The sequence below is a fragment of the Artemia franciscana genome, unplaced genomic scaffold (genome assembly GCF_032884065.1).
Source record: "Artemia franciscana unplaced genomic scaffold, ASM3288406v1 Scaffold_1061, whole genome shotgun sequence".
NCBI classification, from domain to species: domain Eukaryota; kingdom Metazoa; phylum Arthropoda; class Branchiopoda; order Anostraca; family Artemiidae; genus Artemia; species Artemia franciscana.
This window is the reverse complement of record NW_027062731.1, coordinates 83,383-110,505: the sequence shown is the minus strand read 5'-3', so window position 1 is coordinate 110,505 and position 27,123 is coordinate 83,383. Positions and strand designations below refer to the sequence as shown.

The 27,123-nt window shown below is 35.8% G+C and overlaps 1 protein-coding gene across 2 annotated transcripts in view; it reads left to right on the top strand.

Moving 5' to 3' along the window:
- LOC136042302 (macrophage mannose receptor 1-like) overlaps window positions 1-24,739 on the top strand; it is a 55,532-nt gene extending 30,793 nt beyond the window's left edge. For both annotated transcript variants that reach the window (XM_065727252.1, XM_065727250.1), the window contains exon 3: window positions 23,692-24,739. In XM_065727252.1, the coding sequence (XP_065583324.1) occupies window positions 23,692-24,668 (977 nt within the window). In that variant the 3' untranslated portion in view covers window positions 24,669-24,739. The remainder of the gene's footprint in view (window positions 1-23,691) is intronic.
- The last annotated feature ends 2,384 nt before the right edge of the window (window positions 24,740-27,123 follow it).

Below are 27,123 nucleotides of genomic sequence, written 5' to 3'. Positions count from 1 at the left end.
CTTCTGGACGTTCTAGGACGGCGGGAAATGGTAGGCGTGTCCGGGAGCTGCACAAATTGACTCGATAAAGTTGTTTTCCCTGATTCGACCATCTGGGGGGCTGAAGGGAGAGAAAAAGGAGAAAAATCTGATTTTTTTTTAAATCAATCTATTCATTCCTAGAATTTTTCTAGAGCTCATACCATATGAGCTCTTGGCTCTTGGCTCGTCCGGCCTCGTCACGAGTGCCATATGAGCTGTTAGCTCTTGGTGATAGTTGAAGTTTTGAAGGAAATCAATCACCTTTCACCGTGTCCTCGTGATGTGCTATTTATTTCACCCGTTATAATACCCCGTTAAACCAAAATTTTGCGACAGTTTTTCAGTTCAAATGGACAAAAGCTCCAATTATATACGTCGAGGAATAGCAGTATCCCCACAAGCCCCAGGTTGCGGGCAATAGATAATACAAATCGTTCAAATTTGACTAGAAATAAGTGGGGGAGCTTAAAGCTCACATTCTAATGTTAACATATCCTCGTGTCACTGTTTCTCTCCTAAAAATAAATCATGTATTTGAAGAAGACATCAACGCCCCCAACCTCAGCTCTCAGAGCAAGGTTGTAAGTTATGCCCAGGGGTATATAAGGTTTATTATAGAAAGGGTGGTCGCATATACTTTGAAGGAGACTCACTGGACTTGTAATAACAATTTCTAGTACCCTTCTTAAGATTCCAAGTCATCAGGGTGCAGTTACCCCCTCCCCTCACAAGTGGTATTTTCTCAAAATATATCCAATAGAAATTTTGAGACAGTCATCTTATTCAAAATAGTCAAAAGATCATGTAATAAGACTTTTTGGATTGATACAGTTCACCAGAGTTTGAGAAGGTAGTTTGTAAGTCTTGCCGCTAGGCATTTAGGGTTTTTATCAGAGGGATGGATGTTTAACTTTAGAAGAGGCTTATTTTGTTGAAAATTTGAAGTTCTAGTTCCTCTTTTAAGTTTCAAAAGTCGTAGGAGCATTTAGCCCCCCTCCCCTCACCGACAACCTCTGTTTTGACCAAGCTCATCTGATTGAAATTACGAGATTACGATACTGTGCAAAATAGTTCAAAGAACATATAATAGTCCCTCTAGGGTTGACACAACCCCAAGCGTTCTAGGGATGGGGTGATAAGTTATGCCATGGGAGTATATAAGTTTCTTATGGAATGGGAAGACTTCTAAACTTCAGAAAGGGTTCATTTGAATTGGAATTGGAAGTGATAGTACCCTTTTGAAGAGTAAAAGTCATTTGAGACGAGCCAGCCCCCTCAACGCTCATCCTTTCCGTTAAAACCTCCAATCAAAATTTAGAGATAACAACTTTGTTCATTGTATTTGAAAGGTCAGGAAATTTTGTCAGTTAGGAAGACCCCCCCCCTCCTTACAGCTCTGAAGGCAATGGTTGTAACTATTGCCTTGGGGGCATATGAGGCTTTTGTAGAAAAGATGGTCGTACATATTTTTGAGGGCACCCATCAGACTAGTACTTAGAACTTCTAGTGACCTTTTTAAGAGTCATTTAGTCAAGTGCAGCTATCCCCCCCGCACTACACACAAACAAACACAAACACACACAAGCACGTCAAGTTTTCCCGAGGTGCATCCAGTAGAGATTTTGAGACATTCCTTTTATTCAAAACTAAATTAAAAAGCAACAAGTTTTTTAACTTCAATTAAGGAGTGACATTAAAACTTAAAGCGAACATAAATTATTCCATATACGAAAGGGGTTGTCCCCTCCTCAACGCCTCGCTATTTACGCTAAAGTTTGACTCTTTCTTACAATTCTACTTTTTAAGATTATAAAAAAATTTAGCGTAAAGAGCGAGGCGTTGAGGAATGGACAACCTCTTTCATATACGGAATAATATCTGATCGTTTTAAGTTTTAATGTCGCTCCTTAATTGCAGTTAAAAAACTTTTTTTTATATTTAATTTCTGAACGTTTTTTAATTAATGCACATTTTGATTTTGTTTCACCGCACATGAATAATTAAAACGACATTTGCATATTAATATTTGTTGGCTAAATGGCTTTCTCATAGTTTTGATCGGACAATTAGGATAAAAAAGGGGTAGGGGAGGAGGCCTAGTTGCACTCCAATTTTTGGTTACTTAAAAAGGCAACTAGACCTTTTTGTTTTTTTACGAACGTTTTTATTAGTAATAAATATACGTAACTTCCGAATTAACTTACGTAACGAAATTCTATATTAGTATTTCTTTATTAGGTATATGAGGAGGTTCTACCCCTGGTCAATACCTTTCTCTTTGCAATAAAGCTTCAATTTGGTCCCACTTCTTTAAGAATGACCCCTGAATCATAAAGGCCGTAGAATAAATAGTTGAAATTACTAATAATACTTTAGCGTAAAGAGTGAGGTGTTGTGGAAGAGACGAACCCCCTTGTATACGTAATAATTTCTATTCGCCTAAGGTGCTAATGCTACTCCTTACTTCCACCTGAAAAAAATTGGTTTTAGCTATTTTCTCATTGTTTTTTAAATAGAAATAGAAAATCCTGCAGCCCCTTCATCAAAATTTTCTTCCCTCAAGATGAATTCCATCATGAAAAGATCCTCCCACGTATCCCCCTCCCCCTGACCCCCATTTAATGTGAAAAATTCTCCCCGAAGACGTCTGTACACGTCCCAATAACCATTACTCTATGTAAACAATAGTCAAAGTTTATAACTTGCAGCCCCTCCCCTGGGGACTGTTGGGGACTAAGTCTTCCAAAAAAGCTTAAATATCTCAAATGACAAACTCAAATTTTGATCTGGTGACTTTGGAAAAAAATGAGCGTGGGAGGGTGCCTAGATGCCCTCCAATTTTTTGGTCACTTAAAAAGGGCATTAGAACTTTTGATTTCCGTTAGAATGAGCCATCTTGCAACATGCTGGGACCATTGGGTCGATACGATCACCCTAAAATATATATATATATATATATATATATATATATATATATATATATATATATATATATATATAAATATATAAATAAGTTGTCTGTCTGTGTGTCTGTCTGTCAGGTGACGTCATGTTTCTGTGTCGACTGACGTCATCAAGTTAGTTGTCGTTATTTTTTGCTATTAGGATGACGTCATCAAAGATATTTAAGACATATATGTTCACGTAGAAATCTATTAATGTTTAAGTTTAAAATGACTGATGAACTTACAATGGCAAAAGCCGATGAAGATGCTCAAAGAGTTTATGCCAAAAAACTTGCTGCTGATAGAGAAAGTCAGAAAAGAAAGCGTGCCGAGGAATCAAAAGAACAGCAAGGAAACAGGCTTGAGGCTAAAGAACGCAAAACCGCGCTGTTAGATGAAGATCCACCTGGACAGCGAGAGTCAAAACATATCAAAACTGAAAATGATAGCGATGATGATTGGGTTTGGGATTTTGACTTGGATAAGGTCATCAATGCCTACCAGATTTTAGTTAAAAAAAACAAAGGTTCGGCGATATGTATTTCATAGTGAAGCTGAAAAATAAAGAAGAAAAAGAAAACTGAAAAAAAAGAAAAAATGTAAAAAACTAAACAGTACTAAAAAGAAAAAATACTCAAAGAGAAATTACAGACCGGGACACAAATGACGACCGGGACAGAGAGAATATAAATAACGATCGGGACACTCAAAGAGAAATTACAGACTGGGATACCGGGACACAAATGACGACCGGGACAAAGGGAATATAAATGACGACCATGACACAGGTATTTAAGAATATCGTTCAAAGACAAGTTTTTAATTGTAAGAAGACCGTTGAAAGAGAAATGTGTAATTGTAAAATGACTGAAGAACCTACAATGGCAACGGTACCACCATCGAAGTAGATAACCAGTGGGTTGTTCCATATTCCCCATTATTATCAAAACATTTCATGCACACATAAACGTTGAATACTGTAACTCCGTAAAGGCAATCAAATGCATATGTAAATACGTCAACAAAGGCAGTGACATGGCAGTTTTTGGCTTGCACCCCGAAATCAAAGATTTTGATGAAATCGTACAATATCAGGCTGGAAGATACATAAGCAGTAATGAGGCTGTTTGGCGAATTCTTTCATTTCCGATACATGAACGTAGTCCAGCTGTTGTTCACTTAGCGGTACATTTACAGAATGGTCAACGTGTTTATATCTCGGAAACCAACGTGCAACAAAAAGCCCTGAATCCACCGGATACAAAATTAACAGCTTTTTTTTCGCTTTGCAAAAATGATTCTTTTGCAAAAAAAAACTGCTGTATACTGAAGTGCCTTCGTATTACACGTGGAATACTAAAAATAAAGTATTTGAACGTCGAAAACTGGGTAAGTCAGTCGACGGCCAACCTACCATCTTCAAAGATACCACGATAGGAAGATTCTACAGTGTTCACCACAATCAACATGAATGCTTCTTTCTACGCCTGCTTTTGGTGAATGTACCCGGTCCGACATCCTTTGAGTATTTGAGAACTGTAAACGGTATTATACATGACACTTACCGTAGTGCATACCAAGCTCTGAATTTATTGGAGAATGACCAACACTGGGATAACTGCATCAATGACGCGTGCGAAACGTCAACCGCAAGTCAAATTCGTGCATTGTTTGGCATCATTTTAATAACTTGCTCTCCATCAGCTCCTACAGAGTTATGGGAAGAATATAAGTCAAAAATGTCCGAAGATATACTCCATCGAAAACAGTTAGAGACGTCAGATATGAATTTTGATTTTACATCAGAAATTAATAACTACACTTTAGTTATTATAGAAGATTTGTGCGTACGTATGGCAAACAAACCTCTTCAGGATCTGGGAATGCCTTCACCTAACCGTATCGCTGCTGTTTCGACATGTGTAGAATTGGATCGTGAACAAAGTTACAGTACGAGTGATCTATTGTCGTATGTACAAAATAACATTTCCAAGTTAACGTCGGAACAAAAAGACATTTATGATACTATAGACTCAATTTCAGGACGTATACAACTACCTGCTGATTTCTGTAATTTAGTGACGTCCAAAAATGAATTGATTGAAAAAGTATTTCCGAATATTCTAAAAAATTATAAAAATAATAAATGGCTAAGTGAAAGAGCAATTCTCGCACCGAAAAATATAGACGTCCACGAAATCAACAATATTGTTTTGACCAAGATTCGAGACCAGGCAGTCCTTTACAAGTCAGTCGACACAGTTTTGGAACCAAATGAAGCGGTTAAGTATCCATCTGAATTTTTAAATTCGATAGATCTTTCAGGGTTTCCACCACACGTGCTACAACTAAAAATAGGCGTACCAATAATACTTTTAAGAAATATCAACCAACCAAAGCTTTGCAATGGCACGCGACTTGCCGTAAAAAAAAAACAATGAAAAACCTAATAGAGGCCACAATCTTGACAGGGCCTTTTGAGGGTGAGGCTGTTCTTATTCCTCGCATTCCCATGATTCCAACGGATCTGCCTTTTCAATTTAAAAGATTGCAATTCCCAATTCGATTAGCATTTGCAATCACCATTAACAAAGCTCAAGGTCAATCATTAGAAAAATGTGGTATAGATCTTAATACAGATTGTTTTTCCCATGGACAATTGTACGTTGCATGTTCGAGGGTCGGTAAACCTGACAATCTATTTATATGCAGCGACAATTGGACAGCGAAGAATGTCGTATATTCGCAAGTTTTACGCAGTTAATTTGTATTTTGGAACCAAATGAAGCGGTTAATTATCCATCTGAATTTTTAAATTCCATAGATCCTTCAGGGTTTCCACCACACTTGCTACAACTAAAAATAGGCGTGCCAATAATACTTTTAAGAAATATCAACCCACCAAAGCTTTGCAATGGCACGCGACTTTCCGTAAAAAAAAACAATGGAAAACCTAATAGAGGCCACAATCTTGACAGGGCCTTATGAGGGTGAGGCTGTTCGTATTCCTCGCATTCCCATGATTCCAACGGATCTGCTTTTCCAATTTAAAAGATTGAAATTCCCAATTCGATTAGCATTTGCAACCACCATCAACAAAGCTCAAGGGCAATCACTAGAAAAATGCGGTATAGATCTTAATACAGATTGCTTTACCAATGTACAATTGTATGTTGCATCTTTGAGGGTCGGTAAACCTGACAATCTATTTACACGCACAGACAATGGGACAGCGAAGACTGTTGTATATTCACAAGTTTTACGTAGTTAATTTGTATTGTATCTATCTATCTATCTATCTATATAAAAACGAGTTGTGTGTATGCATGTTTGTTTGTTTGTAAAAAGAGCGTTTGCATATGACGTCATTATTAGTACATACGGCTTTGTATATGGACAGACAATGGGAAAGCCAAGAATGTTGTATATTCTTAATTTTTACGTAGTTTGAAACACATATATAAATCTATCTACATTCACAGGTGGGACACGGGGACACAACTACAATGGCGCGTAACTAATATATATATATATATATATATATATATATATATATATATATATATATATATATATATATATATATATATATATATATATATATATACTAGCTGTTGGGGTGGCGCTTCGCGCCACCCCAACACCTAGTTGGTGGGGGCGCTTCGCGCCCCCCCCAAGCCCCCCCGCGCGCGTAAGTCGTTACGCGCCATATTAGTTACGCGCCATTGTAGTTGTGTCCCTATGTCCCACCTGTGAATATAGATAGATATATATATATATATATATATATATATATATATATATATATATATATATATATATATATATATATATATATATATATATATATATGTTTTTAACTACGTAAAACTTGCGAATATACAACATTCTTTGCTGTCCCATTGTCTGTGCATATAAATAGATTGTCAGGTTTACCGACTCTTGAACATGCAACATATAATGGTCCATGGGAAAACAATCCGTATTCAGATCTATACCTCATGATTCTAATGATTGCCCTTGAGCTTTGTTGATGGTGATTGCTAATCGACCATTCCCTGAGTCACCATCGTCATTTATATATCCCCCTGTGCACCCCGGCGTCCCCTTTGTAGTTATTTCCCTGTGTCCCGGTCGTCATTTATATTCCCTGTGTCCCGGTCGTCATTTGTGTCCCGGTGTTGCAGTCTGTGATTTCTCTTTGAGTGTCCCGGGCGTCATTTATATTCCTTGTGTCCCGGTGTCCCGGTCGTCATTTATATCCCCCTGTGCCCCCCGGCGTCCCCATTGTAGTTGTGCCCCTGTGTCCCGGTCGTCATTTATATTCCCTGTGTCCCGGTCGTCATTTGTATCCCGGTGTCCCGGTCTGTATATACATTCGTTTTTTAGTTTTGTTTTTCTCCTTTATTTTTTTCCTTTTTTCTTTTTTTTCTTTTTTAGTTTATTTAGATTTTTAGATTTTTTAGTTTTATTATTAGTTTTTAGTTTTTTTGTAGTTTTTACCATTTTTTTAGTTTTTTTAGTTTTTTTTTTTACTCATGTCCTGGTCGTCATTTATACTCCCTGTGTCCCGGTCGTCATTTGTGTCTCGGTGCTTTGTTGATTGCTAATTTATATTATATTTATATTTATATTTTTTATATTTATTAATATTTTTTTAGTTTTCTTTTTCTCTTATTTTTCAGTTTTTTCCTTTTTTTAGTTTTTTCTTTTTTAGTTTTTAGTTTTTTTTTTGTTTTTTACCTTTTTTTAGTTTTTTAGTTTTTTTAGTTTTTTAGCTTTTTTAGTTTTTTTATTAGTTTTTAGTTTTTTTTTAGTTTTTGCCTTTTTTTAGTTTTTTCAGTTTTTTTTTAGTTTTTAGTTTTTTACCTTTTTTTAGTTTTTTTTTAGTTTTTTAGCTTTTTTAGTTTTTTTTCTTTTTAGTTTTTTTTTGTAGTTTTTACCTTTTTTAGTTTTTTTTCTTCTTTTGTATTAGTGTGAAATAATTCAGACGTCATATGCGGACAAACACGACGTCACTCGACAGACAGACAGACAGACAGACGTAACCCACAAACAACTTATTTTTATATATATTTATTCATATTTTTTTAGTTTTCTTTTTCTCTTTTATTTTTCAGTTTTTTCCTTTTTTTTAGTTTTTTTCTTTTTTAGTTTTTAGTTTTTTTAGTTTTTTACCTTTTTTTAGTTTTTTTAGTTTTTTTTTAGTTTTTTAGCTTTTTTAGTTTTTTTATTAGTTTTTATTTTTTTTGTAGTTTTTGCCTTTTTTCATTTTTTTCAGTTTTTTTTTAGTTATTAGATTTTTACCTTTTTTTTAGTTTTTTTTTAGTTTTTTAGCTTTTTTAGTTTTTTTTTCTTTTTAGTTTTTTTTGTAGTTTTTACCTTTTTTAGTTTTTTTCTTCTTTTGTATTAGTGTGAAATAATTCAGACGTCATATGCGGACAAATATGACGTCACCTGATCCACAGATCCACAGATCCACACACAGACAACTTATTTTTATATATATATATATATATATATATATATATATATATATATATATATATATATATATATATATATATATATATATATATATATATATATATATATATATGTGTGTGTGTGTTTTTAACTACGTAAAACTTGCGAATATACAACATTCTTTGCTGTCCCATTGTCTCTGCATATAAATAGATTGTCAGGTTTACCGACTCTTGAACATGCAACATTTAATGGTCCATGGGAAAACAATCCGTATTCAGATCTATACCTCATGATTCTAATGATTTCCCTTGAGCTTTGTTGATGGTGATTACTAATCGACCATTCTCTGTGTCACCGTCGTCATTTATATATCCCCCTGTGCCCCCCGGCATCCCCTTTGTAGTTATGTCCCTGTGTCCCGGTCGTCATTTATATTCCCTGTGTTCCGGTCGTCATTTGTATCCCAGTGTCCCGGTCTGTATATACATTCGTTGTTTTTAGTTTTGTTTTTCACCTTTATTTTTCATTTTTTATCCTATTTTATTTTTTTCCTTTTTTATTTTTTTCGTTTTTAGTTTTTTAGTTTTTTAGCTTTTTTAGTTTTTTTATTAGTTTTTAGTTTCTTTTCTTTTTAGTTTTTTTGTAGATTTACCTTTTTTTAGTTTTTTTAGTTTTTTTACTTATGTCCTGGTCGTCATTTATGCTCCCTGTGTCCCAATCGTCATTTGTGTCCCGGTGCTTTGTTGATGGTGATTGCTAATCGAACATTCCTTTTGTCCCGGTCGCTTTCTCTATGAGTTTCGTCATTTATATTCCCTATGTGCCGGTGTCCCATTCATCATTTGTGTCCCGATGTCCCGGTCTGTAATTTTGTCAGTTAAAAACATGATGTCAGTCGAAACACAAACATGACGTCACCCGACAGATAGACCCACACACACACAGACAACTTATTTTTATATATAGATATCTGTCTATCTATATTCACAGGTGGGACACAGGGACACAACTACAATGGCACGTAACTGATATGGCGCGTAAGGACTTACGCGGGCGGGGGTGCTTGGGGGGTGCGAAGCACCCCCATCAACTAGGTGTTGGGGTGGTGCGAAGCGCCAACCCAACAGCTAGTATATTATAGATATAAAAATAAATTGTAAGTTTGTGTGTTTGTCCATGTTTTGCGTTTGTCCGCATATGTGTGTTTGTTAGTCCGCATATGACGTCATTATAAGTATATAAGGCTTTGCATATGACGTCAAAGGTTTTGTATATGATGTCAAGGCTTTGTATATGACGTCAAGGCTATGTATATGACGTCATTATAAGTAAATAAGAAGGCGATTCAAAGAGAAATATCAGTATAAATCTTACAATGACAGAAGAAACAGCCGAGGAAGCTGCTCAAAGAGTTAATTCAAAGAGAAATTTTAGTATAAATCCTACAATGGCAGAAGAAACAGCAGAGGAAGCTGTTCAAAGAGTTAATGCCAAAGACTTGCGGCTAATAGAGAAAGTAAGAAAAGAAAGCCTGCCGAGGAACCACAAAAACAGCGTGAAAACAGGCTTGCGTCTCAAAGAGAAATTACCAAAAGAAAGCGTGCCGAGGAAGCTGCTCAAAGAGTTAATTCAAAGAGAAATTTTAGTATAAATGCTACAATAGCAGAAGAAAGAGCCAATGAAGCTGCTCAAAGAGTAAATACCAAAAGGCTTGCGGCTAATACAGAAATTAAGAAAAGAAAGCGTTCCGAGGAATCACAAGAACAGCGTGAAAACAGGCTTGCGTCTCAAAGAGAAATCACCAAAAAAATCGTGCTGAGGAATCACAAGAACAACGTGAAAACAGGCTCGCGGCTCAAAGGGAAATTACCAAAATAAAGCGTGCCGAGGAATCACAAGAACAACGTGAAAACAGGCTTGAGGCTCAAAGAGATAATGCCAAAGGAAAGCGTGTCAAGGAAATACAAGAGCAACCTGAAAATTATCGCCTGGCATTCAGGTACAGCCCAGTTGATGATTATAGCTTGAGTAGATGTGTTCAAATCGAGACTAGGTCTAAAATTTGTCCCTATTGCAAAGCCTTGAAATTTAATGGTGAAACAATAGGAATGTGTTGCACCTCAGGAAAAGTTAAATTTCCTCAACTGACTGCACCACCAGAGCCATCGAGGACTTTGCTTACTGGAACTGCGTCAGAATCTAAGCATGTTTTGTTAAAAATCAGAAAATAAAACTTATGTTTCCAAATGATGTCGTTTGGTACCCAAATCGAAAATCAAGATTAATTTATGCCTACTTTTAAAGTAAAAGGGCAAATTTATTATAGAGTAGGGTCCCTTCACCATTCTCAGGTGATAATCATAAATTTATACAACTGCACTTCGTCAGTGATGGAAATTCTAAATTGAATGCACGTTACTAAATTCCTCCCGACGTTGAAAGGACTAAGGTTTCCCAATTGCAACATCTTTTCCATGAAAATAATAATTTAGTGCGTCTGTTCAAAGCAGCAATCGATTTGATGCCTGCTGATACGCATAAAATTGTTATTTCCGCTGAAAAGCGCCTACTGGCCAACATATGCGTAGATACAATGCTCCAACTATCGACGAAGCGGTAATCGTTATGGTCGGTGATCAGTTTTTATCTCGAGATAAAATTCTTCATAAGCGAAACGCTCGTTGGTAAGAATTGCTGGAACTCATCGATGCTACGATGCCCTACAATACCCTGTCATTTTTTGGGATGGAGCCAACGGCTATCACTTTAATAATAAATTGATAGAACCATCCACTAAGAAACAAACTGATAAGAAATGCAGCGCAATGAATTATAGAATATTGATTCTTCAGGATAAAGACAATTATATTTTAAAATGCCGTCAATTGTTTCACCAATACATCGTTGATATGTATGCAAAGATTGAATCAGAACGTTTGCTATTTATCCGTCTGAATCAGACCAAGCTCCGCTCTGAACAATACATTCATTTGTGAGATGCAGTTGTAAATGACGGTAATACCACTAACGTTGGAAGATTAACGATTTTACCTTCATCATATGCTGGCAGTCCCCGTCATATGCATAAATATGCTCAAGATGCTATTGCGTATGTTGGTCTCTACGGTCGTCCAGATTTATCTATTATATTTACATGTAATCAATCTTTGGACGAGATACAGCAGCTTTTACTTCAAGGTCAATCGGCGGTTCATAAACATGACATTACGGCCCGTGTCTTCCGGCAAAAGTTGAAATCACTGACAAACTACATAGTAAAACTTAAAGTGTTTGGTTCAGTGCAATGATGGCTGTACTCAGTGGAATGGTAAAAGCGAGGATTGCTACACGCGCATATATTAATATGGTTGTTTGATAAAATTTCTTCTAATGAAAATGACGATGTGATTTCCGCTGAAATTCCTGATGAAAATGTCAATAAAGGCTTATATGATATTGTGGTGAAAATGTAATACATGAACCTTGCGGTGCACTGAACGAAAAATCACCATGCATGGCCAAAGGAAGGTGCACAAAGCAATATCCTCTACTTTCAGTACCCAGCAAAATTACTGGCAATGATGGTTACCCACAATATAGAAGACGATCTACTGAAGATGGCGGTAAAACAGCAATAATAAAGAAGCATAACGGTACCACAATCGAAGTAGATAATCAGTGGGTTGTTCCATATTCACCTTTATTGTCAAAACATTTAATGCACAGGTAAACGTTGAATACTGTAAATCCGTAAAGGCAATCAAATACATATGTAAATACGTCACCAAAGGCAACGACTCGGCAGTTTTTGGTTGGCAGTCCGAAATCAGTGACATCGATGAAATGTACAATATCAGACTGGAAGATACATAAGCAGTAGTTGGAGAATTCTTTCATTTCCGATACATGAACGAAGTCCAGCTGTTGTTCACTTGGCGGTACATTTACAGAATGGTCAACGTGTCTATTTTTCGAAATCCAACGTGCAACAAAGAGTCCTGAATCCGAAGGATACAACGTTAACTGCTTTCTTTTCCTTATGTCAAAACGATTCTTTTGCAAAAAACCTGCTGTATACTGAAGTGCCTTCGTATTACACGTTTAATGCTAAAAAGAAAGTATTTGAACGTCGAAAACAGGATAAGTCAGTCGACGGCCAACCTACCATCTTCAAAGATACCACGATAGGAAGACTCTACACCATTCACCCCAATCAACATGAATACTTTTTTCTCCGCCTGCTTACGGTGAATATACCAGGTCCAACGTCCTTTGAGTATTTGAGAACTGTAAACGGTAATATACATGACACTTACCTTAGTGCATGCCAAGCTCTGAATTTATTGGAAAATGACCAACACTGGGATAACTGCATCAATGACGTCTGCAAAACGTCAACTCCAAGTCAAATTCCTGCATTATTTGCAATCATACTAACAACTTGTTCTCCTTCAGCTCCTACAGAGTTATGGGAGAAATATAAATCGAAAATGGCCCAGGATATACTCCATCGAAAAAGTTTAGAGAAGTTAGATATGACCTTTGATTTTACATCAGAAATTTATAACTACTCTTTCGTTATTATTGAAGATTTGTGCGTATGTATGGCAAACAAACCTCTTCAGAATTTGGGAATGCCTTCACCGAATCGAAACGCTGCTGTTTCGACATGTGTAGAATTGGATCGTGAACAAAGTTATAAAACGAGTGATCTATTGTCGTATGTACACAATACAATAATCAGACGTTAACAATATTTCTAAGTTAACGTCTGAGCAAAAAGACATTTATGATAAGATAATGCATTGTGCAGATAACAACGTTGGAGAAATCTTCTTTTTGGATGCGCCAGGAGGTACTGGTAAAACCATTGTGACAAAATTGATTCTGGCATCAATTCGTTCAAAAAATGACATAGCGTTGGCAATTGCGTCGTCCGGAATAGCCGCAACGTTGCTGCCTGGAGGAAGAACTGCTCATTACGCTTTGACATTGCCTCTGAATTAGCATTTTTCAGAAATTCCCCGTGCAATATTTCCAAATCATCTGGGATGGGTAGAGTATTGATGCAATGCAAGCTTATTATTTGGCACGAGTGCACAATGGCACACAAAAAATCGCGAGATTTGCGAGGTAATTCGAAACCCTTTGGCAGCAAATTAATAATGCTTGCGGGAGATTTCAGGCAAACATTACCTATAATACCTAGATCAACCCCTGCAGTCGAAACGAATGCTTGCCTGAAAAATTCTAATTTATGGGCACGCGTAAAGACATTAAAATTAGCTACAAATATGCGTGTCCGATTGCAAAACGATGACTCTGGTCAAACATTTTCAAATCAATTGCTGGCAATTGGAAACGGAAAGCTCTCAGTAGACTCAATTTCAGGACGTATACAACTGCCTGATGAGTTCTGTAATTTAGTGACGTCCAAAACTGATTTGGTTGAAAAGGTATTTCCGTATTTTCTAACCAATTATAAAAATCATAAATAGCTAAGTGAACGAGCGATTCTGGCAGCCAAGAATTAAGACGTCAAGGAAATCAAAAATATTATTTTGACCAAGATTCGAGACCAGGCAGTCCTGTACAAGTCAGTTGACACAGTTCTGGAACCAAATGAAGTGGCTAATTATCCATCTGAATTTTCAAATTCCCTGGATCTCCCAGGGTTTCCACCACACGTTCTACAACTAAAAATAGGCGTACCAATAATACTGTTACAAAATATCAACCCACCAAAGCTTTGCAATGGCACGCGACTTGCCGTAAAAAAAAAAACAATGGAAAACGTAATAGAGGCAACAGTCTGGAGAGCGCCTTTTGAGGGTGAGGCTGTTCTTATTCCTCGCATTCCCATGATTCCAACGGCTCTGCCTTTTCAATTTAAAAGATTGCAATTCCCAATTCGATCAGCATTTGCAATCACCATCAACAAGGCTCAAGGGCAATCATTAGAAAAATACGGTATAGATCTTAATGCAAACTGTTTTTCCATGGACAATTGTACGTTGCATGTTGGAGGGTCGGTAAATCTGACAATGTATTTATATGCACAGACAATGGGACAGCAAAGAATGTTGTATATTCGCAAATTTTACGTAGTTAATTTGTGTTGTATATGTATATCTATCTATCTATCTATCTATATATATAAAAATAAGTTGTCTGTGTGTTATGTCTGTCGAGTGACGTCATGTAGTCATGTCGTAATGAAGTTAGTTGTCGTCATGTTTGTTTTGACGATGACGTCATTAAAGGTATTTAAGAAATTCGTTCAAAGACAAATTTTTAATTGTAAGAAGATTGTGGACGGAAAAATGTTTAATTGTAAAATGACTGAAGAACCTATAATGGCAACAGCCGAGGAAGCTGCTCAAAGAGTCTATGCGAAAAAACTTGCTGCTGATAGAGAAAGTAAGAAAAGAAAGCGTGCCGAGGAATCACAAGATCAGCAAGAAAACAGGCTTGCGGCTGATAGAGACAGTAAGAACAGAAAGCGTGCCGAGGAATCACAAAAGCAACGTGAAAACAGGCTTGCGGCTTCAAGAGATAATGCCAGATTAGGAATGCGCAATTTCCGTCAACGAAGGCGTGTCGAGGAACTACCAGAGTAACGCGAAACCATACTTGCTGCTAAAAGAGAAAGTGAAAAAAGAAGGTGTGCCGAGGAATCACAAGAGCAACGTGAAAACAGCCTTGCAGCTTCAAGAGATAATGCCAAAAGAAAGCGTGCTGAGGAATCACAAGAGCAACGTGAAAATTATCGCATGGCATTCAGGTACAGGTCAGTCAATGATTATAGTAGATGTGTTCAAATCGGGACTATGTCTAACATTTGTCGCAGCTGCAAGGCCTTGAAATTTAATGGTGAAACAATGGGAATGTGTTGCGCCTCAGGAAAAGTTAAACTTCCTCAACTGGCTGCACCCCCAGAGCCATTGAAGACTTTGCTTACTGGAACTACGTCAGAATCTAAGCGTTTTTTATCAAAAATCAGAAAATATAACTCATGTTTCCAAATTACGTCGTTTGGTGCATTAATACAAAGAAGAAAAAAAAAACTAGAAAAGGTAAAAACTACAAAGTAACTAAAAAGAAAACACTAAAAAAACTAAAAAAAGCTAAAAAACAAAAAAAAAATAAAAAAGGTAAAAAACTAAAAACTAAAAAAGAAAAAAACTAAAAAAAAAACTAAAAAAAGGTAAAAACTACAAAAAAAAACTAAAAAGAAAAAAAACTAAAAACTAATAAAAAAAAATAAAAAACTAAAAACTGAAAAAGAAAAAAAAAGTAAAAAAAGGAAAAAAACTGAAAAATAAAAGAGAAAAAGAAAACTATAGACCGTGAGACAGGGAATATAAATGACGACCGGGACACTCAAAGAGAAATCACAGTAGTAAAAACTACAAAAATAAACTAAAAAGAAAAAAAACTAAAAACTAATAAAAAAACTAAAAAAACTAAAAACTGAAAAAGAAAAAGAAGTAAAACAAGGAAAAAAACTGAAAAATAAAGGAGAAAAAGAAAACTATAGACCGGGACACAGGGAATATAAATGACGACCGGGACACTCAAAGAGAAATCACAGACTGGGACACTGGGACACAAATAACGACCGGGAGATATGAATGGCAACCGGGACACTCAAAGATAAATTACAAACCGGGACACAAATGACGACCGGGAAACCGGGACACAAATGACGACCCGGACACCAGGACACAGGGAATATAAATGACGACCGGGACAATTTTACGTTGCATGTTCAAGAATCGGTAAACCTGACAATCTATTTATATGCACAGACAATGGTACATCAAAGAATATTGTATATTCGCAAATTTTACGTAGTTAAAAACATATATACAAATATCTTTCCATATTCACAGGTGGGACACAGGGTTACAACTACAATGGCGCGTAACTAATATTGCGCGTAACGACTTAAGCGCGCGGGGGGGCTTGAGGGCGCGTGAAGCACCCCCACCAACTAGGTGTTGGGGTGGCACGAAACGCCACCCCAACAGCTGGATTAACGACGCTACTTGACTACTAAGGTCCCTGCGTCGGCCCTTCAGTACGTTTCTGCAGCATGATTCGATCTCTGGGTCCCGTATTACCAAGCTAAGGTTGTATGTATGCATGTTTGTTTGTTTGTAAAAAGAGCGTTTGCATATGATTTCATTATAAGAATAAAAGGCTTTGTATATGCACAGACAATGGGACAGCGAAGAATTTTGTATATTCGCAAGTTTCACGTAGTTAAAAACATATATATAAATATATATATATATTTATATATATATATATATATATATATATATATATATATATATATATATATATATATATATATATATATATATATATATATATATATATATATATATATATATATTTATATATATATATATATATATATATATATATTGCAGGAGGAAATTAACCTGTAGTCAACCTGTGTGTGTTCCCCAGCGAGAACCTCCAACAGGTACGACTCTAGTTTGACACACATGCACGGAAAGGTGTAGCATAAATGGCAGACAGTAACAACGCCAATCAAAGGGATAAAATTGACCCTTGACTGGGCTGCCCACTTAATTCAACAATCTGTCTTGGCTTTTTTCTACAATTGGCCATGACTTTGACTTTTCCCACAACTATTCCCTCTTTTTTAAATTCAAAAATCAACGGAACCTCCAACAGGTACGACTCTAGTTTGACACACATGCACGGAAAGGTGTAGCATAAATGGCAGACAGTAACAACGCCAATCAAAGGGATAAAATTAACCCTTGACTGGGCTGCCCACTTAATTCAACAATCTGTCTTGGCTTTTTCTACAATTGGCCATGACTTCCACTTTTCCCACAACTATTCCCTCTTTTTTAAATTCAAAAATCAACGGTGTTGGGGTGTCCCAAGCCCCCCCGCGCGCGTAAGTCGTTACGCGCCATATTAGTTACGCGCCATTGTAGTTGTGTCTCTGTGTCCCACCTGTGAATATAGATAGATTTATATATGTGTTTCAAACTACGTAAAAATTGCGAATATACAACATTTTTGGCTTTCCCATTACTGGGAGCTTTCCGTTTCCAATTGCCAGCAATTGATCTGAAAATGTTTGACCAGAGTTATCGTTTTGCAATCGGACACGCATATTTGTAGTTAATTTTAATATTTTTACGTGTGCCCATAAATTAGAATTTTTAGGCAAGCATTCATTTCGTCTGCAGGAGATAAACTACGTAAAAATTGCGAATATAAAACATTCTTGGCTTTCCCATTGTCTGTGCATATACAAAGCCGTATGCACTAATAATGACGTCATATGCAAACGCTCTTTTTACAAACAAACAAACATGCATACACACAACTCGTTTTTATATAGATAGATAGATAGATAGATACAATACAAATTAACTGCGTAAAACTTGCGAATATACAACATTATTCGCTGTCCAATTGTCGCTGCAGATAAATAGATTGTCAGGTTTACCGACCCTCGAACATGCAACTTACAATTGTCCATGGGAAAAACAATCAGTTTTAAGATCTATGCCACATTTTTCTAATGATTGACCTTGAGCTTTGTTAATGGTGATAGCAAATGCTAATCGAATTGGGAATTGCAATCTTTTAAATTGAAAAGGTAGATCCGTTGGAATCATGGGAATGCGAGGAATAAGAACAGCCTCACCCTTAAAAGGCCCCTTTCAAGATTGTGGGCTCCAATAGGTTTTCCATTGTTTTTTTTACGGCAAGTCGCGTGCCATTGCAAAGCTTTGGTGGGTTGATATTTCTTAAAAGTATTATTGGTACGCCTATTTTTAGTTGTAGCACGTGTGGTGGAAACCCTGAAAGATCTATGGAATTTAAAAATTCAGATGGATAATTAACCGCTTCATTTGGTTCCAAAACTGTGTCGACTGACTTGCAAAGGACTGCCTGGTCTCGAATCTTGGTCAAAACAATATTGTTGATTTCGTGGACTTCTATATTTTTGGGCTCGAGAATCGCTCTTTCACTTAGCCATTTATTATTTTTATAATTTTTTAGAATATTTGGAAATACTTTTTTAATCAATTCATTTTTGGACGTCACTAAATTACAGAAATCAGCAGGTAGTTGTATACGTCCTGAAATTGAGTCTATCGTATCATAAATGTCTTTTTGTTCCGATGTTAACTTGGAAATGTTATTTTGTACATAAGACAATAGATCACTCGTATTGTAACTTTGTTCACGATCCAATTCTACACATGTCAAAACAGCAGCGATACGGTTAGGTGAAGGCATTCCTAAATCCTGAAGAGGTTTGTTTGCCATACGTACGCACAAATCTTCTATAATAACTAAAGTGTAGTTATAAATTTCTGATGTAAAATCAAAAGTCATATCTGACGTCTCTAACTGCTTTCGATGGAGTATATCTTCGGACATTTTTTACTTATATTTTTTCCATAACTCTGTAGGAGCTGATGGAGAGTAAGTGCACGAATTTAACTTGGGGTTGACGTTTCGCACGCGTCATTGATGCAGTTATCCCGGTGTTGGTCATTCTCCAATAAATTCAGAGCTTGGCATGCACTACAGTAGTGTCATGTATAGTACCGTTTACAGTTCTCAAATACTCAAAGGATGTCGGACCTGGTACATTCACCAAAAGCAGGCGTAGAAAGAAGCATTCATGTTGATTGGGGTGAACGGTGTAGAGTCTTCCTATCGTGGTATCTTTGAAGATGGTAGGTTGGCCGTAAACCCACTGGTTATCTACTTCGATGGTGGTACCATTGCCATTGTAGGTTCTCCAGTCATTTTACATTTAGAAATTTCTCTTTCAACGGTCTTCTTACAATTAAAAATTTATCTTTGAACGATATTCTTAAATACCTGTGTCCTGGTCGTCCTTTATATTCCCTGTGTCCCGGTCGTCATTTGTGTCCCGGTATCCCGGTCTGTAATTTCTCTTCGAGTGTTTTTTCTTTTTAGTATTTTTTAGTTTTTTACATTTTTCTTTTTTCAGTTTTCTTTTTCTTCTTTATTTTTCAGCTTCACTATGAAATACATATCGCCGAACCTTTGTTTTTTTAACTAAAATCTGGTAGGCACTGATGACCTTATCCAAGTGAAAATCCCAAACCCAATCATCATCGCTATGATTTTCAGTTTTGACATGTTTTGACTGTCGCTGTCCAGGTGGATCTTCATCTAACTGCGTGGTTTTGCGTTCTTTAGCCTCAAGCCTGTTTCCTTGCTGTTCTTTTGATTCCTCGGCACGCTTTCTTTTCTTACTTTCTCTATCAGCAGCAAGTTTTTTGGCATAGACTCCTTGAGCATCTTCATCGGCTTTTGCCATTGTAAGTTCATCAGTCATTTTAAACTTAAGCATTAATAGATTTCTACGTGAACATATATGTCTTAAATATTTTTAATGACGTCACCGCCATAGCAAAAATGACGACAACTAACTTCATGACGTCAGTCGACACAGAAACATGACGTCACCTGACAGACAGACATAACCCACAAACAACTTATTTATATATATATATATATATATATATATATATATATATATATATATATATATTATATATATATATATATATATATATATGTATATATATATATATATATATATATATATATATATAAATAAGTTGTTTGTCTGTCTGTCGACTGACGTCATGTTTGTGTGTCGACTGACGTCATGTTTGTCGACTGACGTCATTATAAGGATTGAGCTGTATGTCGTCATGAAGTTGTTTGTCGTCTGACCTCATGTTTGTCGACTAACGAAACTACAGACCGGGACACTGGGACACAAATGACGTGTTATGTCTGTTATAACGTAATAGAGACAACAATCTTGACAGGGCCTTTTGAGGGTGAGGCTTTTCTTATTCCACGCATTCTCATGATTCCAATGGATCTGCCTTTTCAACCTAAAGGATTGCAATTCCCAATTTGATTAGCATATTTAGTTTTCAGTCCAGAACCGCTAAAGCTATTATGTAAATATCAAAAATATTTATGTTGTCTGAGCAATAATTTTTAGTTCTTATTTCAAAATAGAAAATTACCTGACAATTTTAGAATTATATCTATCTATATATATAAAAATAAGTTGTCTGTCTGTGGATCAGGTGACGTCATGTTTCTGTGTCGACTGGCGTCATGAAGTTAGTTGTCGTCGTTTTTGCTATGACGGTGACGTCATTAAAGATATTTAAGACATATATGTTCACGTAGAAATCTATTAATGTTTAAGTTTAAAATGACTGATAAATTACAATGGCAAAAGCCGATGAAGAAGCTCAAAGAGTCTATGCCAAAAAACTTGCTGCTGATAGAGAAAGTCAGAAAAGAAAGCGTGCCGAGGAATCAAAAGAACAGCAAGGAAACAGGCTTGAGGCTAAAGAACGCAAAACCGCGCAGTTAGATGAAGATCCACCTGGACAGCGAGAGTCAAAACATATCAAAACTGAAAATGATAGCGATGATGATTAGGTTTGGGATCTTGACTTGGATAAAGTCATCAATGCCTACCAGATTTTAGTTAAAAAAAACAAAGGTTCGGTGATATGTATTTCATAGTGAAGCTGAAAAATAAAGAAGAAAAAGAAAACTGAAAAAAGGAAAAACGTAAAAAACTAAAAAATACTAAAAAGAAAAAACACTCAAAGAGAAATTACAGACCGGGACACAAATGACGGCCGGGACAGAGAGAATATAAAAAACGACCGGGACACTCAAGGAGAAATTACAGACTGGAATACCGGGACAGAAAAGGACAACCGGGACACAGGCAATATAAATGACGACCAGGACACAGGTATTTAAGAATATCGTTCAAAGACAAATAGATATATATATATATATATATATATATATATATATATATATATATATATATATATATATATATATATATATATATATATATATATATATATATATATCCGATGAAGATGCTCAAAGAGTCTATGCCAAAAAACTTGCTGCTGATAGAGAAAGTCAGAAAAGAAAGCGTGCCGACGAATCAAAAGAACAGCAAGGAAACAGGCTTGAGGCTGTATATCCTGACGAATATAAATGACGCCCGGGACACTCAAATAGAAATCACAGACTGGGACACCGGGACACAAATGACGACGGAGACACAGGGAATATAAATGACGACCCGGACACAGGGACACAACTACAACGGGGACGCCGGGGGGCACAAGGGGATATATAAATGACGACGGCAACAAAGGAAATGGTCGATTAGCAATCACCATCAACAAAGCTCAAGGGCAATCAATAGAATCATGAGGTATAGATCTGAATACGGATTGTTTTCCCATGGACCATTATGCGTTGCATGTATCCAGAGGCAACTTTCTTTTAAGACAATCTCTAGTTTTCTCTGGAGTGACGTCATGCCAGAGTCATAGGAGGCCATTGTAGTATCAGCGGCGAACGCCAGCAGCTTACTAGAGTCGTTGTCATTATTTGAAGGGTCTTCACTGCAGCACAGTTTGCAGCACCGTGAGGTCCTGAAATTTGGGTTCAGAACACGGATTAGCTCATTCACATGAATCAGAAATAACAGTGGGCCTAGGACTGATCCCTGTGGCACACCAAAATTTACCACGATATCGTTCAACGGATCTTCTCCTGTGTACTTGCGCCGATTGCTAAGGTCGGACTGGAACCATTTCAGTGCCTCTCCTCTAACGCTAATGTGTTCTAGTTTACCTAGTAGAATTCCGTGATCCATACTGTCGAATGCTTTTTTTGATATCAAGTAAAATAGCAGCTGGCAAAAGTCCTAGGTCATTAGCTTTGTTGGTTAAGTAAGCTCAGTGACGTCAGCGCATCTTCAATTGAATGTCCTGGTCTGAATCCAAATTGTCGTGAGTTGAGGAATCCCTTCGCTTCAAGAAAAGAGTAAAGTTGATTCTTCAAAGGTTTCTCAAAGACTTTAGAAAATACCGAGAGAATTGAGATTGGTCGAACGTTAGATGGGTCATCCTGAAGGCCACCTTTATGGAGAGGTACTATTTGTGCTTTCTTGAGGAGTGATGGAAATACCCCTTCCACAATGAGAGGTTTATTAAATGTTTTAAAGGTTGTAATACAGACGGCAACAATGCTTTCAACACTTTCGCGTGAACGCGGTCGAATCCGGAGGCAGATCTACCTCTCAAGTCTTTGACAATCATTGAGACGTCGAGGGAAGTTACGGGAACGACTGCCATTGACTTAACACACGTTCGATCTAGAAAATCCTTGTAGGATTTTGCTTGGGGTGTTACTGTGTTCACCGTTCTTTCTCCAATACTGGCGAAGTGTAAAGTGCTTTCGCAACTTCGGTTTGCTCAGTAAAGGTTTTCCCATCAACAGAAATTTTGGAGGGCAGTTCAGGTTTTTGATCATTGGGTCGTAACAGTGAATTAATTGTCGTCCAAACTTTCCTTCCATCCTTACCCCTTTCAGCTAGTTTTGTATTAAAATATTCTCTTTTGGTCTTTCTGAGAATTGATTGGAGGCATTTCTTATAAGATTCATATATTTTTAAGCTATACCTGGTCGGTTACGGTACACAGTCCAAAGCCTGTTCTTTCTTGATAAATACATCTGAGTAAACTCAAACATCTGAGTATTATGTAGAAGAAGCTGACAAATGGTGGTCCAACATGATCAAAGCATTAAATTATAGCTCAAATTTGAATTCTAATGTAGCAAGTGGTTGAAATTTAATTCTATTCTAGAGACAAAAGATTTAGTACAAGTGAATTAAGCCCCTCCCAAAAATGTGAAATGAAAGATTACCTTCTGTCAAAAAAATAATTAGGAATTATTTTTCTGAATATACTTTGAATCTTACAAGTCGCTACAAAAAGGCTTTTAAGAGCTTTTGTAGGCAGCATGAATCCATTTTGTTTAAATTTATATAAACAAATTTTATGTAAAAAGTTTTAATGATTAAAATCCTATAAAAAAAAATTTATAATTGATCAATTACTATTGAAAAAACAAATTATGCGATCAACATTAAAAGTCTGTTCTCGGGGAGATGTGTTAATTGAAAACCGACCCAAAAAATCCCCTGTATTTATGATTGTGTTTATGATTGTATAGAATATATTGTATATTATGATTGTGTACACATGATAAAAAGTTGTCAGATTTAGTTGTCAAACCAAATTAACTATCATCAAATTTTTAGCGTTGAAATTTAAACTTGGTTTTATTTTAGATCAAAAAACTTCAGCCTCGGGATTTGGATTATCTTGTGAAGCTGAATGGGACTTACTTTGCACTGGTGAAACTGTAAACGACTGTAGCTGCCTTAGATACTATAAGAGTGAATCACCAGTTAGATACTCAACCGCTGAGTTAATTTGCAGCAGTTTAGGTGGAACTCTTCCCATAATCCATTCAGATTTGAAAAACAAGATTACTTTTGTTTATCCAGATAGTTTTAGGGAGGGTGCCTGGATAGGACTAAGTCTAAAAGATGGTAACCTTAAATGGGCGGATGGAAGTCAATTGACCTTCGAAAACTGGAACACAGTTAATAACACGCAAACAGGAGATGGTGAATGTGTTAATTATGTTGGAGATGGAGAACCAAATTACAATCCAGATATTGGAGATTTCAAATGGGAGCTTGGTAATTGTCGTTCTGAGCGGAATCTCATATGTGAGAAGAGGCCAAATACCACATCAGCAACAACTATAGGCTCACAATCAGCAACAACTATAGGTTCAGAATCAGCAACAACTATAGTTTCACAATCAGAAATAACACCTACAGAAGGAGAAACAACCACTGAAGAAGTACAACCTGACTCATGTCCAACAGACTATTCAGAAGAGTGCTTTGGTACTTGCTATTGCTACAAAGTGAAAAAGGATACACCTTTGTACTGGGGAGACGCTGTCGCAGCTTGTAAAACTGAAGGTGCTGATCTGGTTTCTATTCATTCTATTGATGAAAATCAGTATATCAGAAATATTTTATTAAATCAAACAAATTCCTGGATTGGTTCCTTGTATGGTTCTACTAACTGGGTAGATGGCACAATTTTGAACTACAAAAATTGGCGTGGTACACAGTATGATGATTACACTGCCGGCTATATGAATAACGCTGCATATAATGGACAGTGGCTGACTGTGTCCAACTTTAATACTAAGCTGTATTTTGTATGCAAGAAACTGAAAGAGTAATGTGGAAAAATAGAAATGGCATAAATAAAAATTACAAACATGTCTTAATAAAGTAAAAGGTATAATAACTATATTTGCTTTGTAATGACATTTTAGTTGCAAACTATTTAGTTCAAAGGGCAAAATGTCAAGTGTTCTTTTATAATGAAAAAAAAAATCACCAGTGCAACAGAAAACACACACACACACGCATATATATATATATATATATATATATATATATATATATATATATATATATATATATATATATATATATATATATATATATATATATATATATATATATATATATATATATATATATATATATATATATATATATATATATATATATATATATATATATATATATATATATATATATATATATATATATATATATATATATATATATATATATATATATATATAATATGTATATATATATATATATATATATATATATATATATATATATATATATATATATATATATATATAATATGTATATATATATATATATATAATATATATATATATATATATATATATATATATATATATATATAATATGTATATATATATATATATATATATATATATAATATATATATATATATATATATATATATATATATATATATATATATATATAGATATAGATATATATATATATATATATATATATATATATATATATATATATATATATATATATATATATATATATATATATCAATATATATATATATATTATATATATATATATATATATATATATATTATATATATATATATATATATATATATATATATATATATATATATATATATATTATATATATATATATATATATATATATATATATATATATATATATATATATATATATATATATATATAATATATATGTATATACTTATATATATATATATATATACTTATATCGAACATTCCCTGTGTCCCGGTGGTCATTTATATATCCCCCCAGTGCCCCCCGGCGTCCCCGTTGTAGTTGTGTCCCTGTGTCCCGGTCGTCATTTATATTCCCTGTGTCCCGGTCGTTATTTGTCTCCCGGTGTCCCAGTCTGTAATTTCTCTTTAGGTGTCCCGGTCGTCATTTATATTCCCTGTTTCCCGGTCGTCATTTGTGTCCCAGTTTCCCGGTCTGTAATTTCGTCAGTTGACAAACATGACGTGAGTCGACAAACAACTTCTTGAAGGCATAATGCTCAATCCTTATAATGCCGTCAGTCGACAAACATGCATGACGTCAGTCAACACACAAACAACTTATCTATATATATAAAAATAAGTTTTCTGTTTGTCTGTGTGTCGAGTGACGTCATGTTTGTGTGTCGACTGACGTCATGTTTGTCGACTGACGAAATTACAGACCGGGACATCGGGACACAAATGACAACCGGGACACAGGAAATATAAATGACGGCCGGGACACTCAAAGAGAAAGGGATCGGGACACAAGGAATGTTCGATTAGCAATCACCATCAACAAAGCACCGGGACACAAATGACGACCGGGACACGGGGAATATAAATGACGACCAGGACACTCAAAGAGAAATTACAGACCGGGACACCGGAACACAAATGACGACCGGGACAAAAATGACGACCGGGACACCGGGACACAAATGACGACCGGGACACAGGGAAACAACAACAAAGGAGGCGCCGGGGGATATGTAAATGACGACGGGGACACAGGGAATGTTCAATTAGAAATCACCATCAACAAAGCTCAAGGGCAATCATTAGAATAATGAGGTATAGATCTGAATACAGATTATTTTTCCCATGGACAATTATATATAACTACAATGGCACGTAACTTATATGGCGCGTAACGACTTACGCGCGCGGGGAGGCTTGGGGGGTGGCCCCCACCAACTTTGTGCTGGGGTGGCGTGAAATGCCACCCCAACAGCTAGTATATCTATCAATATATATAAAAATAAGCTGTCTGTGTGTCTATGTGTCGAGTGACGTCACTGTCCACATATGACGTCTAAATTATTTCATCACATACCAATTCAAAAACGATTGTATTCAAGCCGAAGTAGTTCAGTTATATAACTACCTGTGTTGGCGCAGTGGGTTTGACCTTAGCGTGGTAATACGGGACCTAGAGATCGAACCATGCTCCAGGAATGCACTAAAGGGCCGACGCAGGGACCTTAGTAGTCAAGAAGCGTCGTTAATCCGATACAAATACAAATACAGTAGCTCAGTTGGTAAATCGTTATGTTCCAGGTTCTAGGTCCGAGAGGTTTCAGGTTCGTACCACGGCTTTAGCATTAATACAAAAGAAGAAAAAAAAATAAAAAAGATAAAAACTACAAAAAAAAACTAAAAAGAAAATACTAAAAAAAACTAAAAAAGCTAAAAAACTGAAAAAAACTGAAAAAAAGGGTAAACAACTAAAAACTAAAAAAGTAAAAAAAAAAATAA